This window comes from Salvia splendens, chromosome 21 (genome assembly GCF_004379255.2).
Source record: "Salvia splendens isolate huo1 chromosome 21, SspV2, whole genome shotgun sequence".
Lineage (NCBI taxonomy): Eukaryota > Viridiplantae > Streptophyta > Magnoliopsida > Lamiales > Lamiaceae > Salvia > Salvia splendens.
Window position 1 is genome coordinate 26,131,850 of NC_056052.1, and position 15,479 is coordinate 26,147,328.

The following is a 15,479-nucleotide window of genomic DNA, read 5'->3' on the forward strand; positions in this document are numbered from 1 at the left end:
TAATACATTGAATGAGATTTAGATTAAATGTGATGACTCGAACCTCTTATCTATTGGCTAGAGGAAAAACGTCTTATCAACTAAGTTGTGTTTCATAGTCTCTTGAGTTGAAATGAAATGTTTGATTAGTTGAAGAGTCTCATTTTTACATCATTCCATTTTTGTTACAACTATCAGAGCAAGCAAAATCTCACCCAATACATGTTATTTAGGTTTTTTGATGATTTGTTGATGTCTATATCTTTTTACCTTCCAACCAACTACTAAAGAAATGTAATGACTCTCTAGGCTTGTATTCAGGCACAGTATGTCCAGCTCCCTGCACCAATAAATTTCTTTCTAAATTATTCATCAAAATTATTTCCAAATAAAAACCTTGAAACAATTAGTAGATCATACCTTGACAGTGAGGAAAGTGAAGTCATTAGCATACTCTTGCACATATCTGCAACTTCACACACAACACACAATGATGAACAAACACATAATGATTCAAGAATGACAAAATTCAAGATAGAGAACAACCCTGCAATTTGAGCATTAGACTTCCAAGGCCTCCACTCTTCAACTATCTCATATCCTAGTGATTGAGTCCATGCTTGTGTTCCGGTAAACGGAACACACATATCATGGTCCCCGCTATATATCAGAGCCCGGTATCCAGCCAACGTTAGGTTCTTGTGGTACGCGATCATGCTCCCTGCATCATGCGTGTAGTGCAGATCCTTACACAAGCTCCAATGCCCGCTCTCCTGCGCAAAACACACATAACTTCTTCACAATTACGCCGTTTCAGAGACCTAAAAGGGGCAAAGTACGCGCCGGATCAGCATGGACCGCCTTCCTAACGCCCTTGTCGTTCAGCCATTTAGTCGCCTGCACGTCATCCTGTGTAAAACAAGAATGTTAAGAAAAAAAGGTTATCATTTTTTGGTTAGGTTGAGTGCTTGATTCTTACTATGCATGGGACTGTGACCTCTCTCATCAGCTGAGGCCACAGCGGGATGACTCCGTCTGCTACTGGTGCGCGAAAAGGCCAAGCGCGCCCGAAGATCCTCTTTCTCACAGCAAGAGGCCTCTCAGTAGCTACCCCAAGCTGCTTGAAGCTCTCTGGTATGAGGCTTGTGGTGCTGTCGTTTGTCGCGCCTCTGTGGAAGCACGGCTCAAGGATGTCGTACCTGTTCAGACCGTCTAACGTCTGAAATGAAAAAATGTGTGTAATAGTCACAGATTCAAGATTTATCCATCAAAAGAAGTGTTTTCTTACACTGTCAATCTTGTAGAGTATGTTCTGGCAATCGATGTTGAGGGGGTTGTGGTAGTTTCCTCCGCAGACGGCCTCAGCTTCCTGCATAACAAGGCGCGTGTCGTTTGTACTAAACGAATGCGGATACAGCAGTATGTTACTATGTATACAGTAATGTCAAGAATTAAGATTACCTTGTACATCATATCAGATATTAGGCCCATCCCGTGGGCGAATGGAACGAGTGCGTTGCCATCAAAGTGGGAGTCGCAGACCCCGTTTCCGACCATGTATCCCTGCATCAGATCTCAGATCTCAATCACTGAAAAGATAGGGGAGGAATTAGGAAAGAACCTTGAAGTTAATCTCTGGTTTGGTTCCACTTTTGATTCCTACAAAGCAAAATGAACATTCAATCTTGTGCTTGAAATGCTTGTTTTGATGATTAAAGATCAAAACTTTATTGGATTTTGATACCATTGGAAACAAGGGAAGCAAGAGTTGGGACATAAATGCCAGCATAAGACTCCCCAGAAATGTAAAATGGATTGGTAATAAACTCTTTGAATTCCTCAAACCACTGTAAGAATTAAAACAAGAATTGAATCAGTTTGATTACTAACTTGTCATTCTTGAATGTAATGAGATGAAGAGACCTTGAGAAGGAACTGATGAGTTTCAGCCGCAGTCTGAAGGTCTCCGTTTACATAATACGACGTGTTGTCAGAATACGAGAATCCAACGCCAACCGGTGAGTCCAGATAGATGATGCTTGCAACCTTGTTCCGCACAAGCATTAGCCTGAGTTAGATGGAAAACGCAGGAAAAGAGAGGCGATTTTCGCAGAAAGTCTCAACCTTGGACCAACTGTATGGATTGAGATGCAAAACCGGCAAGCCCCCGGCTTTTGATGCTTCGAAGTTGAAAGGCCCTGTTCATGAAAAGTACAGCTGATCAAGATGTCATGTTTTCTGCAGCAAACACGACAGACAGGATCCATTCATTGTGGCACGAGACATTTATTAGTCTCCTAGTGGAAGTGCTTTTCTAACTTCTCTTTTCTGTTTTTTTATCAACAAGACTTATCTATCATATGCAAGTACTCAATCAAGATGTCATGTTTTCTGCAGCAGCACGACAAACGGGAACCGTTCGTTTTGACACGAGACGTCTATTATTAGTCTCCCACAATATGCAGTGGAAGTGCTTTTCTAACTTTTTATTCCTGTTTTTTCTAACTTCTTTTTGTCTGTTTTTATCAGCAAGACATAACTATCAGACGCAAGAACTCAATAGGATGTTAAGTTTAGAGAAAGGCTGTACCGTGTTCATAGACAAAGCCATCAAAGCTCGAGCACCCGGGTCCCCCATTAAGCCACAGGACGACAGGATCACGTGCAGGACTTCTCTCCGACACCACAAAGTAGTAAAAGAGGTTCTTTGGAGGGCTCCCCTCTAGTGTCACATACCTTCACATGGTGTCAAAATGAGAACATAAGAGCGATCCACGAAGATAAGGTACGCGAAAACAATCATACCCCGAGTAATGTTTTGAAGGGAATGCTCCTGTGAATCCCGGAAGACTCCTCACCAGAGAAAGCTGAGGAGCTGCTTCAGCAAAGTGCAGCTGCAGAAAGATGCATACTAACATACTCACCGGAAGTAGGCCTAATTCGTTCCGGGCCATGGTGGCTCGGTCGTCTCACCGTGTGTGTGAGAGAGGGAGGGAAGGAGAGGGGGTGATGAGCGAGAGGTCTAGAATGCTCTTGGTGTTTTGTGAAAAGCATTAAGATGGGGAAAGGTGGAGAAACAGAAAGATAAGACAAAGTTAGTGTGACATCATAGTCACTAGAGCCCACACTACTCTATATGGGAGTGGAAAGGAGATAGATACATAAATGATCACCTTCAAAAGCATCTTTTTTTATCCCATTACAGAATTTCATCTGAAAAAGACAGCTCTTTTGGATTTGATTTGCAGTGAATGTTTACATAAGGACAAGATTCAGTTCTACCAAAAACCCAACCACGCTATCACTATATAAACTTTTTCATTATTTTTTTACTGTTAAAACTGAAACACTTTAGTCTAACTTAATATGTACTATATGATGTTGAAGTTTCAAATCTGTCAAAGACAAGAAAATTAAGCATGATTGAACTGCCAGCCAGCACTAGCAAACAAATTAAGTTTCTTGGAAATAGGTAGCATGAAAATGGCATGATTGAACTGCCTCCAACAAAATTTCTCTAAATCCTTAACAAAAAAATTCGAATTTTTTTCTCATACACACAGTATATTATGAGGGAATCATTAAGTGGAATAGATAGATAGTATAGTAAATAAGATACAAAATGACATTGGCATTAATCAAATTAGCTCCTTAAAGAGCACTATTTTACAAGATATTGAGTTCACCATAACTATCATCTCTAAGCATGGTGTGCATAAGCCTCGAGCTGCTTCGTTTCGTCGTCCTCACCACACCGATGTTTCCCTCCGAGATCTGGTACTTAATGCTTATGCAGAAGCTTGTTCATTGATGTTAGAAACTATCAGCTTATGTTGCAGTTGAAAATGAGAGGGAAGAAGCTTCTCCCAATGCAAGATCAGAGGCTTATAAATGTACGATGTTGAAATGATTGCAAGATCCAGCTTCAGATTGTGATATTTAAGACCAATTTTAGAATTCGTGAGAAATACTAATATTTGGCTAAAGTTTATGGTTTTAGAGACCAATATCCTCAAAGATAAATGATTCAACCCCATATAGGAAAACCAAAAAAAATACTGCGATGGAACAAAGGGAGTACTTCTCGGAAAAATGTCTCCAAACTACGACAATGTTTTTGACAACAAAATAAAACTATCTAAAAAATAGTCGATCTATCTAAAGTTACACAAATATGAAATGATAGATTTCATGTGATCAAAACGACGTCGTTTTACACCCGATTTGGAGGGCAGCTGCTAGAAGCAAAAGGAGTGTTGGTTTGAAGATATAAGATGTGAGCCAACACCATAAACATTCCCAGTTGCTTCATCTCTCACTTTGATACTTGATGAACCTACAATCATCAACACAAAATTGATCAAAATCAAAATTCAATTGCTTCATCCATTACCATAATAGTTTGAAATAATTACTCACAGTTGTATTCTGTCCATCCAATGGTCTGATTTTCCAGATCATACACAACAAGCTTGTTTGATAATACTATATCTGCAAATTCAAAAATGATTGAAAAAAGAACCTTAAGAAATCTACATGTAATTTGCTAATAAGATTCATTCTTTATTGAGGTAACTAGTGAAAGGGGACAAAAGTCTTAGCATCAAGGCAAGAATCATGATGGATGTTTCTAAATAATACTCCCTCCGTCCCCCAATTTGAGTCACTCTTTGACTCGGCACGAGTTTTAAGGAAAAATTTGAATGTGTGGTGTAATAAATGGAGTTAGGTAGTGAAATGTGGGGCCCCTTTGACTTTTGATGTAATGAAGGGTAATTTTGATGTCCAAAAATGGTAAGTGGGAAGAGTGACTCTTATTGGGGGACGGCCCAAAATGGAAAAGAGTGACTCAAATTGGGGGACGGAGGGAGTAATTTACTATTCGTTAAAAGTCAAAAGGGATAATAGTCGTTTAAATAGTGAGGTTCAATACAGAATAGTAAATCACAAAGTCAATTTTTCACAATTGTACCATCCTCGAATAAAATGATGTCAGTTGGTGATGTTCAACGAAGCATCATTCTATTAAAATAACATTTTTTTCTTTTCTTTTCTTGTCATTTCTTTTTCTTTTTTTTCATGAAACAGTGGTATTTTCACCATACAAATTGCCGTTTTGCATACTAATGAGACTATTGAGAAGAATTGAAATTTTGTATATTTGATAGTATTTTGTTGGGGTAAATACATTTCTCATACATAATGTTTCACCTTTGTTTTATATTAGTACAAAAAGTTTGAAGTTTACATAAATCATACAAAAAGTTTCTTACGTGTTTCAATTTAGTACATTCTGTTATATGTGTTTAAACGTCGTTAACTATTTGTCTATTTGAAGTACAAAATGTTTCATCATTGTTTCATGTTGGTACAAAAATTTTTATGATTGTTTCATAATTGTACAAAAAGTGTCACCATTGTTTTATGGTTTGTGCGCCACATAAGTAAAAAGTTAACGTCGTTTAAACACATATAACGAAATGTACTATATTTAAACACGTATGAAACTTTTTGTATGATGTATGTAAACTTCAAACTTTTTGTACTAATATGAAACAAAGGTAAAACATTTTGTATGAATTATGTATTTATCCCTATTTTGTTAGAATTTGACCAAACATCGTGATTAATATGACCTATATCCATGTAAAGTGCACAACTTATGTAAACGAGCAGGCATGAAATATACCTCCCAACAAAAATATATCGCTTTCGTCGCTTGGCAGCACACTACTACTATTTTTCCAGCCGATACAATATTCGTTATCCTGCAAAAATTACATTCACACCATATATATGCATTACTTGGATGTTGGGGTGTTTTACAAAGACGAGCAAACGAAAAAACAAACGAAAGAATGGCATACTGTGAATCTAAAGAGAAAACTGTGGGGATGAACTGGCAAAATGAGAGAGTTTTCGAAATGAAAATATACGATTGGGAAGCCATCATCATCACTGCAACAAATACGAGAAACGGCACATTAGTCATAAGGCATATACCGTCAAAGACCTTGTATGTGCACGCACACGAATGAACACATTCTTCAACAGTCACGAAACTTACGTTCCATTGTACTGAAAACATGTGAACCCTTGCTCTATACGAGTCTGCAGACCTGGATGCTTCGTCGTCATCTAGTTGCAGATATAAATATAGAAAAATAATCAGGGAATCGCGGAGAAAGAGAGGCAAGAATCAAGAAAATACTGAGGATGAAGACATATGTTAGCATACCTTTTCCAAAACCTGTTGATAAACCTCAGATGGAAGATAGGCCAATGATGAGCCACTGTCGATTATAGTCCTTCTACTCAATCTCATTGCAGGCGAGTTTGTCGAAAGGTTTAAGAGTTGGCCACCTACCTCCAGTGACTTCAAATTCACACTGTAATGTGATCTAAGATAGTCCAAAAATGTCATAAAATTTAGTAAAACAAATGTCACTCCAGTTATGTCCAAGATTAAATAGAGCGAAACAAACAAATCACATACTCATTTGGGACCAAAGGTGTTCTATTGACTTTTGGATCCATTACTTCTCCAATAGCAAAAATTCCACCTCCCCGGTTTCCATCTAAGCAATGTGAAAAGACCTTTTTCACCTTTCCAGAGGAAGCAAGTTGTGCAAGAATGGTTTCATTTGCTAGTCCAAGACCAAGTATTCCATCAACGTCCTTAGTGGGGTCTTCAGACATTGAGCACCTACAAAGTTGACAAAAAAATGTTCAAACAGTGGAACGAGAACTCAGCAGAGACATAATAAGATCAAAGATGAATAACTACCCAAATGCTATGGATTCATTCATTGTTGACGTTTGAAGGTTTCCAGTCACTTGGTTGAATCCAAAATTATCTCTGACAAAGAATCCCGCAGTTTTGTCGCCATCTACATAAGCAACAGAATATTCACATTGCCTTCCGGATCCAGCTGGACAATTATTATTTGAGCTACTCGATGCAGCACGACAAAAGTCCTCGTCGCAAGTGACATTCTTCCCAGTGGAAGAGGCCGCCAAGTCATACCGCTTGAATTCTACCTGGAAGATTCCAACATTAACATACACCAGTAGTTTTAGTGGTGCTCAGATTTCATTAAAGAAATGGGAAGAAACGAACATACACCAAATCTATTTTTCTTGGGACAGCTTTCACAGTCGTGGCAATTCACCCATAGCGTATTACTTCCCGTATCTATATGGACATGATAGTCCACAGGAGGAGTCCCAATCGTAATATTGGTGAAATAGAGCCTGAATCAACGTAGCAAAATCAAAAGATTCATAAATACAGTGGTGCAGAACCAAAGGCTTAAAATAGTCCTCCTTCATCAGGAGAATCCAGGTACAAAAAGGCTTAAAATGTTGCAACTCTACAAGAAGTCATATACATCATTTGTCCCATCATAGTTGAGTCATATCCCTTTTGGTCGCACCACTATAGTTGAGTCGCTTCCCTTTTATCTCAAAAACAACACATTTAATCTACTCCTCTACTTTACTACTTCCTCATTTATCTACTTTATTCTCTCCACTTAACTTACTAAAAAAACTTTCTAAATCTCGTGCTAAAAAAAATGTCTCAACTACGGGACGGAGGAAGTACCTTTTTCCCTTGGAGAGTGATGCTTTAATATCCAAGGGACAATCCTTCACCATTATCCCAACACAACAAGACAAATCAAACTCACCCCACTTTCTACAAATTCCTTTTTTCTTTCTATTGTGGCATTTCAACATCAAGAAAGGGGGCAAACAGTTGATTTAATAACACAACAAAATCACTTCCAAAAATAAAAGCAGCAAAAGTAAACATTCACACAACAAATTTGAAATGCAAATTCCAAGTCTATGTGTCAAAAAACACAAATGAAATGAGTGTGAAACATACGAATGTAAAGCTGGGGAATAATGGCCGCCGAGCTGAAACTCAATGGCCGCAAGGTTTCTGCCATGGCGATGCGAATCGTGATCTCTCATAGCTCCCAAAACCGTCTCTCCCTCGCCATCAAACTTGTGATGAACTTCAAACACAAAATGTCCTACCACACAACACATCAACTCCACCAAAATCAACGAAACAAGCCACATTTTCCCGAAATCCATCGCCACCAGAAATAATCACTTCGATAATTGAAGCTTTAAACATACTGAAACAACAGCCAAAAACAGCCTGCATATATGAACGAATCTCCATCTCGGGAGAAGACAAGATTGTTGATGATAAATTAAACAAAATTTGAAGTCTGGCTTATGAAAGTGGATGAAATCGAGATGCAAAAAGAAACGTTGTTTTATACAGATTCCATCTCTCTGAAAAACGTTAACTGTTTTAGCACTTTTTAAAATCCCTACCAATTTATTACTTATTCATTTTTTATTTTAAGTTTAATAAAAATTGTAGAAAATTGTTTTTAGCGCTTATTTAATTGATTCTTCGAAGAAAACGGAAAAAGGAAACGATGATTGCATAAATAGTTTATTAAGAAAAATATAGTATTTGAAGAAAAGAAGATCATAAAGCTTGATGTGTAAGGTCCAGCTTGAGTCTAGAATTATTTAGCAAATTCTAAATAACATAACATTACAATATATTGCGATGAAATGAAACAAAAAATCATTTGCTTCTAATCCTTCCTTTTTAATATCTGCATACTTTCAAATGGTTCGATACAACTATTTAATTTAGATATTAATGCGTGGACAACTATTCTTGGATGAATAATTAATGTTATTGATTGGCTTATAGACTTAAAACTGTGACTAAATGTTACCTAGTATCATTTTATCTCTGCATAAATTTTGTTCCATATCGGTATGACATAAAGATTTGAACGTTTAATCGTTTTTGCAAGCCTTTAAATATATATGTTAAGACTTTCATGAGGCTAAGAATTTACGGACAAAATGAAGAGAGATGATTAATATTGTCGTCCTAAAACTCATAGCTTGGTCTTGGTCTTGGTCTGAGAATTAGTTGAAAGAGTCGAAAATGTTGCGTTTCTTCTTCTTCTTTTTATCCTCCTCTTGACGCTTGAAGTACTTCTAAGCATGACTTGCAATTTGCACTGGATTTCTTGTATGAACCGCATATCTCGATATGAACTTTCAGTTCCTTTTTCCATATTTTTTCAATCCTTACCCAAATAGCCTTTTTCGATAATAAATACACATTTAAACAACAAAATAATCTCGGTAATGAAGGGCACATATCGACGTCTTGGAAAGAAAAACTTGACAAAAAATAGATAAAGACTAATTTTGATTCATCAAAAGAGATTTTTTTTAACAAAAGTACTAATAAACAAAATAATGTTATGTTATTCCGTTCACCTGTGCTCGTCTTCGGTCTTTTTTTTAAGGAGGATTGACGGTGGTTCTCCACCTACCCTGAAGTGACTCGGACCCCCGGCCTAACGGTCGGAGGTGAAGCGTCTTACCAAGACGCGCTTCGTTGTCAAGGTGGGACCCAATGGGTCCACCAGCCCCGCAGGAACGGGTCCAGGATTTTTCACCTCCCCCAGCTTCTGGGTCCAGGCACGGGTACAAGCTTAATCACCTCCCGAAGCTCTGGAGTCAGGCCAGTGAATCCACTAGGCCCAGGGAAATTAATCCCCAAGATGGGCCTCCCAGGGGTCGAACACGCGACCTCTAGGATGATGCGGTATCCTGTGCTCGTCTTCGGTCCAGGGTCTAGCTTTTCTCGTTTTCCTTTTTACAGATTTGGAGCATTCCGGGTTGGCCGGGGACTCGATCTTCCATCGCTGCCAAGTCCTTCAACAGCAAGGCGTAGTGACGCTCGACATCAGCTGCGGATTTCGTCCCCAGACGTGCAGCGATTTCCTCCCACCGACCGAATCTACCAGGCAGTCCTCGAATAGCTTGTCCTCTTCATATGTCCACCTCGACAAATGACTCATATTCGCCATGAATGTATGTATGCTAATTTTGTAGTTGTATGAATTTACGAATGGTCTGATTACATGTATATATATAGACTCGATAGTCATATTTTAAAATACATCAGGTAGGAAAATAACGACCATATAGATAATGAATTGATGACATCAAACCTTATCATACAAACGTATAAATCATGCCATAACCATTCTAATAATATTTGCATGAAAATATTACCTTATAATTTAGGAAAGAAGATGAATAATAAGAAAATTAACTGCAAGGAAAGGAAATTAAACCTAAGGACACTAAATCAAAGTAAATAAAGATATAGAAGGTAAATAAGAAAATTAAAATAAACGAAAATTTTGTAAATATTCTAATCACTAAATTGCATAGATTTGGATATCAATTTTGTGATTTTATTAATACTTAATGCATAATTGTAATTTTTCACGTTAATGGTGATGAATTTAATCAATTGCTTTGAAAAAATATAATCACATCGAAAAATAAATTAGATGTTTTGTAATGTTATTTTGTATTAAAAATATATGAGTTTAAAATTGAATAATTGAATAATGCTTTAAAATATTTTTGGTATTAGTTTTAATATTTTGGATGTTATATATTACTTACTAGCTATTTACCTTAGAGTTCATAGTAGTAAAATATTTATAAAAAAATTATTCACATGTCACTGTAATAGATTCTGTCATATATATTTAACTTTTTATTTATGTAATACATAAAATACTAATTAAAATTTTCTCATACCAACATAAAATATTATTAAAACATTTAAAACAATGTTGAAATCTTTTATACGAATAATTTAATTAACCAATGATTCGCACCGGTATCATATCGATTGTATTTCCTTGGGTGTTTTACAACTGATTTCCATTCAAAATCACCGTTTTTCGCTTAAGTTCAGTGAGTGATTCCATCGAGCAGTTGGTGGGCATACCTCGCAGCATCGCGCATTTGCACCTTTTCTAATTCGGCAACTCATTTTGCTGAACGATTTCCAGCAGCGATGCTACCCCGCTTGGCGTCGCTCTCACCCAAAGCCTCTCATCTCCTCTCCCACTTACGTAAGAGCTCCAATTCCCTTCTTCACCATTCAAAACGTTTCAGTTATTTCCCGCAGCGCTATGCATATTCAAAATGCCCCATGTCAATGCAGAGAAAAGCTAGGCATTTTTCCTCCGCTTCCGCTGAGGCTCTATTAGATACAAATTCGACTGGTTTGAGTAAACGAATGTCGAAAAAGTTGCGTAGACACGCCCCGGATACGATTCTGCGTGTGAATCTTGATCGATGCTCGAAAAACGGAGACTTGGCCGAGGCCCTTCGCCTCTACGAGGAGGCGAAGGCCGACGGCGTTGAGCTCAATCAGCATCATTACAATGTGTTGCTTTACTTGTGTTCTTTAAAACCTGAGGGTGGAGAGAATTTTGATAGATTTGATAAAGGATTTGAGATTTTTAAGCAAATGGGAGTTGATAAAGTTGATCCAAATGAGGCAACATTCACTAACATTTCTAGGTTAGCAGCTTCAAAGGAGGATCCTGAATTGGCTTTTGGTTTAGTTAAAAGGATGAAGGATCACGGGATCGCGCCCAAATTGAGGTCGTATGGGCCTGCATTGTTCGGATTCTGTAAGAAGGGGATGGCAGATAAGGCTTATGAGGTGGATTTTCATATGCTGGAGTGTGGGGTAGCTGCGGAGGAGCCTGAGCTCTCCGCGCTCCTCAAGGTTAGTTCTGATGTCGAGAGAGACGGGAAAGTGTACGAAATGATGCATAGGTTGAGGGCAACGGTGAGGCAGGTGTCGGAGGAGACTGCAGCTGTGGTGGAGGAGTGGTTTGGTTCGAGAAAGGCTGGTGAAGTTGGAGTTGGGAAATGGGATGTCGGGGGCGTGAAGAGACGGGTTTTGGAGGGAGGGGGCGGATGGCACGGCCAGGGATGGTTGGGGAAGGGTGATTGGAGTGTGGTGAGGACTAGGATGAGTGAGGCTGGGGTGTGTCAATCGTGTGGAGAGAAGCTCGTTTGCATCGACATTGATCCACAGGAAACGGAGAATTTTGCCAAGTCGCTTTCTAAATTAGCCTCTGAGAGGGAAGTTCAGAGCCACTTTGCACAATTTCAGGTGGTTCTTTGTTCTTGCTTTCGAGACCTCTGCATTTATAGAACTAATTTGTTATCTTGCTCGAGCGTTGTTCAGAACTGGTTGAGGTGTAGTTTTGTCAAATTTGATAAGACTTTGTGATGGTTCAGGAATGGCTTCAACGGCATGGTCCATTTGATGCGGTGGTTGATGGTGCAAACTTGGGTCTTGCTAATCAACGTGTGTTCAATTTCGGTCAGGTGAACGTTGCCTTCTATATCTTTCCTCTCGATGAACGATGACAATGCAATAGGGTTGAGAAAATGGAAGTGTCTTTAGGTGTTGGTTAATGATAGTGTGAGCGCAATCACTCAAGTTGGTACTTTTCTGTTTGTAGGTCAGGAGAGTCGTGAATCAGTTGTGTCGAATCAGCCCAACGAGGAAATTACCCCTCGTTGTTCTACACCAAGCACGAGTCAGAAGTGGTCCGGCTCAGGAAATTAACAACAAGAGATTGTTGGAAAGCTGGAAAAACGCTGGTGCACTTTACGCAACACCTCAGGGTTCAAACGATGATTGGTACTTAACCGTATTCCTCTATATACTCCAGCACTCGTGTGTGTGTGTGTGCGCGCGCGCTGTGCGCTATTAAATGCTTTGAATCGACCAATTGTGTGATTGTGTTTCGTTTCTTTTGTTTATATGAGACGTGTTCTGTGAGCTGATGCTACCTATGGAATGTTCTATCTTGTAACACAGACGAAGTACTCAGTTTTATTGAGTAGTTGAACCGAGCTTTACCGATCATTCACTGCTGTTCGTAGTTCCTCTAGCTTCAGCTCTGTTTATGCTTTATTATTACTTTCCTTAGGTATTGGCTGTATGCTGCTGTGAGTTCAAAGTGTTTGCTTGTGACAAACGATGAGATGAGAGATCACTTGTTCAACCTTTTAGGCAATAGCTTCTTCCCCAGATGGAAAGAGAAGCACCAGGTAGTTTCCCTTCTTTTTTATTTTCTGATTTATTTCGTCATAGGATAATAGCCCTTCAAATCACAAAGTTTGTCATATTATGATCAATCTTACAAGCTTTGAAATCATAGTGTGATTGATCATAAAATTAAATGGTTATTATCTCTCTCTTTGTTTCACTAGATCATGCAATGAGGCTAATTAGAACTATTTTATCAGGTCCGATTAAAATATTCCAGTGAAGATGGGCTTACACTGCACATGCCACCACCATATTCAATCGTCATCCAGGTTAGTTTTCTTGACAGAAGTTGAATGAAAACTTACCCCGTGTTACATCTCGGGTTTCGCTCAAATTCCACAAACATGACATCAGGAGTCGGAACAAGGCAGATGGCACATACCCACTGTCACCGGAGATGACCTTGAGGCCCCGAGACAATGGATTTGCGCGACAAGGGCAAGACCGGACATATAGCTACTTTCCGTCACTAGCAACTAGAACATTCTTTTAAGAAGATAGTGGCAAATACTACCATACTTGTGGATTAATTTATGAATGAGTTGCAGCTGTCTTTGATATATTAACATTATATTACAATCTAATAGCAATAACAGAACTCTAAGTGGATCTTACAGAATCTATGGCATGAATTAGATTGTCAATTTTTGCTCCTGTTACTTCTTTGACAATCTTGCTATCCTTCAAAATCTTGAATGTAGGAACCACCTTGATACCTAGCTCCTTTGCCAGTGGCTGCAAAGGAAATATATACACATCAGATCAAACTCCATAGAGGTGTATGCAAATACGAGTATATATTAATACAGGACTTAAAAAACTAAATATCATTCTTAGAATTTGGGAATCGGATGGCCCCGAGTAATGCCACGTGACATCCTAAATTAATGGATTAAGGGGATTATTGTCAATCAGTAATGGTCATACTATGTATATATAAATCGTCACTCGCCTTGTTTTCATCGTTGCAGTCGAGCTTCAAGAACACGACATCGTTGTATTTTTCAGAGAGCTCCTGATATTTGGGTGCAATTACCTTACATGGTCCACACCTGTACAAATCATATGTGAATATGATCAAGCAAACTCTCCTCACAAAAAGCTCATAACATGGATATAAAAAAACTGAGAAGGTGTTTGGTTCCCTTCATTTGTTTGGTATGGCTCTTTCTTACGAATCACCGTTCTTTCTATATTAAGCATAGTCAATCCTTCCTCAACTCATGGAAATAGTCATTCTATTTCTCCCTCGTTCCATTCTTCCTAAGTCCTCACTCACCAAAACCATCAACTAAGCACATTTGTTGCAGCCCTCATGTACATTTTCCTTTTAAAACAAAGGAAACGTTTACTTCTCTTAATTGATAAGATATTCACCATTTCAGTGGAATATGAATCAAGCAAAATTATTAACTCAAATGAGAGAACTTATCAATTGTCTTATGATGTCTAAAGTTTCAATTCACCTCAAGGAAACAATGAGTTAGTCCATAGTAGTACTAGTATTTATTATCCATCTAAATTAGTCCTCAAATTCCTAAGCTAAAGGTCACAACCTTCCTTCCTCAATCAATCAATCAAAATTATGCTTCATTGAATCCATTTCCTCTACTCCTTTTTTCCTTAATTGATATCTAATTTCATTAATCCAAACCAGCAAAACTCCTCACAATGCAGCAATCAAAACGATTCAAAAACTATTAACAAATGTAAAGATGATAAGCTCACCACTGCGTGTACATATCAACGACGACAGTCTTATCCCCGGCGGCTTTCACGATCGGCCAGAAGGTATCCTTGGTAACAGCCGTCACCTTCCCCACCTCCGCCACCGCCTCCACCGCCGCCGATTGCGCAGCCACATCCAAGCTGCACCTCACTCCCGCGCTCAATCTTAGCCTCCTATTCATCATCAGCTGGGGACAATCACCCCCCACAAATAGCTGCTTCTCTGCAGCTCCATGCACCGGAAAATTCTGCACCACTGAATTCCTCGGAGCTGCGCTATACACTCGCAACGCCATTGATCGAAGTTTAATTTACTGTGTGAACACAATGTGTGTGCGTGTGGAGATGAGGAGTGAGAATTGTGGAGTGGTATGGTATGGTATGGTATGGTATTTATCGGAGAGGGAGATGGAATTTGGGGGGCGATGAAACAGGACCGTTAATTTCTTTGGGGGTCTGGAATGACGAAATTGCCCTCGAGATCTTTTAGTTTGTTGGAATATTTTGTGATTTGCCCCTAATTTTTGTGGCAATGATATTTGCATCACCAAATTTCTAAATAGAGAATTTATAAGAATAGATTTGCTGCCATGAAATTGGATTGGAAAAATCAAAGATTTTCTTGTAGGGATGAGGATGTGTACAGTGCGTCTTGTTTTATTTTATACTCCCTCCGTCCCGTGTTACTTGCACTATTTTCCTTTCTGGGCGTCCCAAGTTATTTGCACTCTTTCCATTTTTAGTAAAAATTATCACCTACAGCTGC

The 15,479-nt window shown here is 38.7% G+C and overlaps 4 protein-coding genes across 5 annotated transcripts; 1 reads left to right on the forward strand and 3 right to left on the reverse strand.

Moving 5' to 3' along the window:
- Nucleotides 1-102: 102 nt before the first annotated feature.
- On the reverse strand, nucleotides 103-3,284 carry LOC121785284 (serine carboxypeptidase-like 20). Of its 2 annotated transcripts, none has more exons than XM_042183670.1 (13): nucleotides 2,785-3,284; nucleotides 2,570-2,715; nucleotides 2,104-2,177; nucleotides 1,903-2,025; nucleotides 1,724-1,826; nucleotides 1,601-1,638; nucleotides 1,441-1,542; nucleotides 1,268-1,348; nucleotides 959-1,198; nucleotides 823-888; nucleotides 526-752; nucleotides 400-451; nucleotides 103-319 (listed from the first exon to the last, which is right to left on the reverse strand). In XM_042183670.1, the coding sequence occupies exons 1-13, from the start codon at nucleotides 2,931-2,933 to the stop codon at nucleotides 236-238; spliced, it is 1,485 nt and encodes a 494-aa protein (XP_042039604.1). In that variant the 5' UTR covers nucleotides 2,934-3,284; the 3' UTR covers nucleotides 103-235. The 2 variants fall into 2 exon arrangements, with proteins under 2 accessions (XP_042039604.1, XP_042039605.1); XM_042183671.1 differs by having other exon boundaries at nucleotides 400-445; nucleotides 2,785-3,277.
- A 933-nt stretch (nucleotides 3,285-4,217) lies between these two features.
- On the reverse strand, nucleotides 4,218-8,222 carry LOC121784440 (aspartic proteinase 36-like). The gene is made up of 10 exons (XM_042182576.1): nucleotides 7,871-8,222; nucleotides 7,104-7,233; nucleotides 6,767-7,020; nucleotides 6,476-6,685; nucleotides 6,218-6,380; nucleotides 6,047-6,117; nucleotides 5,847-5,937; nucleotides 5,669-5,747; nucleotides 4,399-4,470; nucleotides 4,218-4,315 (listed from the first exon to the last, which is right to left on the reverse strand). The coding sequence occupies exons 1-10, from the start codon at nucleotides 8,083-8,085 to the stop codon at nucleotides 4,218-4,220; spliced, it is 1,383 nt and encodes a 460-aa protein (XP_042038510.1). The 5' UTR covers nucleotides 8,086-8,222.
- A 2,519-nt stretch (nucleotides 8,223-10,741) lies between these two features.
- LOC121783509 (proteinaceous RNase P 1, chloroplastic/mitochondrial-like) lies at nucleotides 10,742-13,589 on the forward strand. Its single transcript, XM_042181603.1, has 6 exons — nucleotides 10,742-12,034; nucleotides 12,163-12,252; nucleotides 12,390-12,571; nucleotides 12,864-12,984; nucleotides 13,183-13,254; nucleotides 13,340-13,589. Exons 1-6 carry the CDS (start codon nucleotides 10,919-10,921, stop codon nucleotides 13,439-13,441), a joined length of 1,683 nt encoding a protein of 560 aa, XP_042037537.1. The 5' UTR covers nucleotides 10,742-10,918; the 3' UTR covers nucleotides 13,442-13,589.
- On the reverse strand, nucleotides 13,473-15,081 carry LOC121783510 (thioredoxin F2, chloroplastic-like). Its single transcript, XM_042181604.1, has 3 exons — nucleotides 14,714-15,081; nucleotides 13,938-14,037; nucleotides 13,473-13,720 (listed from the first exon to the last, which is right to left on the reverse strand). The coding sequence occupies exons 1-3, from the start codon at nucleotides 15,007-15,009 to the stop codon at nucleotides 13,586-13,588; spliced, it is 531 nt and encodes a 176-aa protein (XP_042037538.1). The 5' UTR covers nucleotides 15,010-15,081; the 3' UTR covers nucleotides 13,473-13,585.
- Nucleotides 15,082-15,479: the final 398 nt, after the last annotated feature.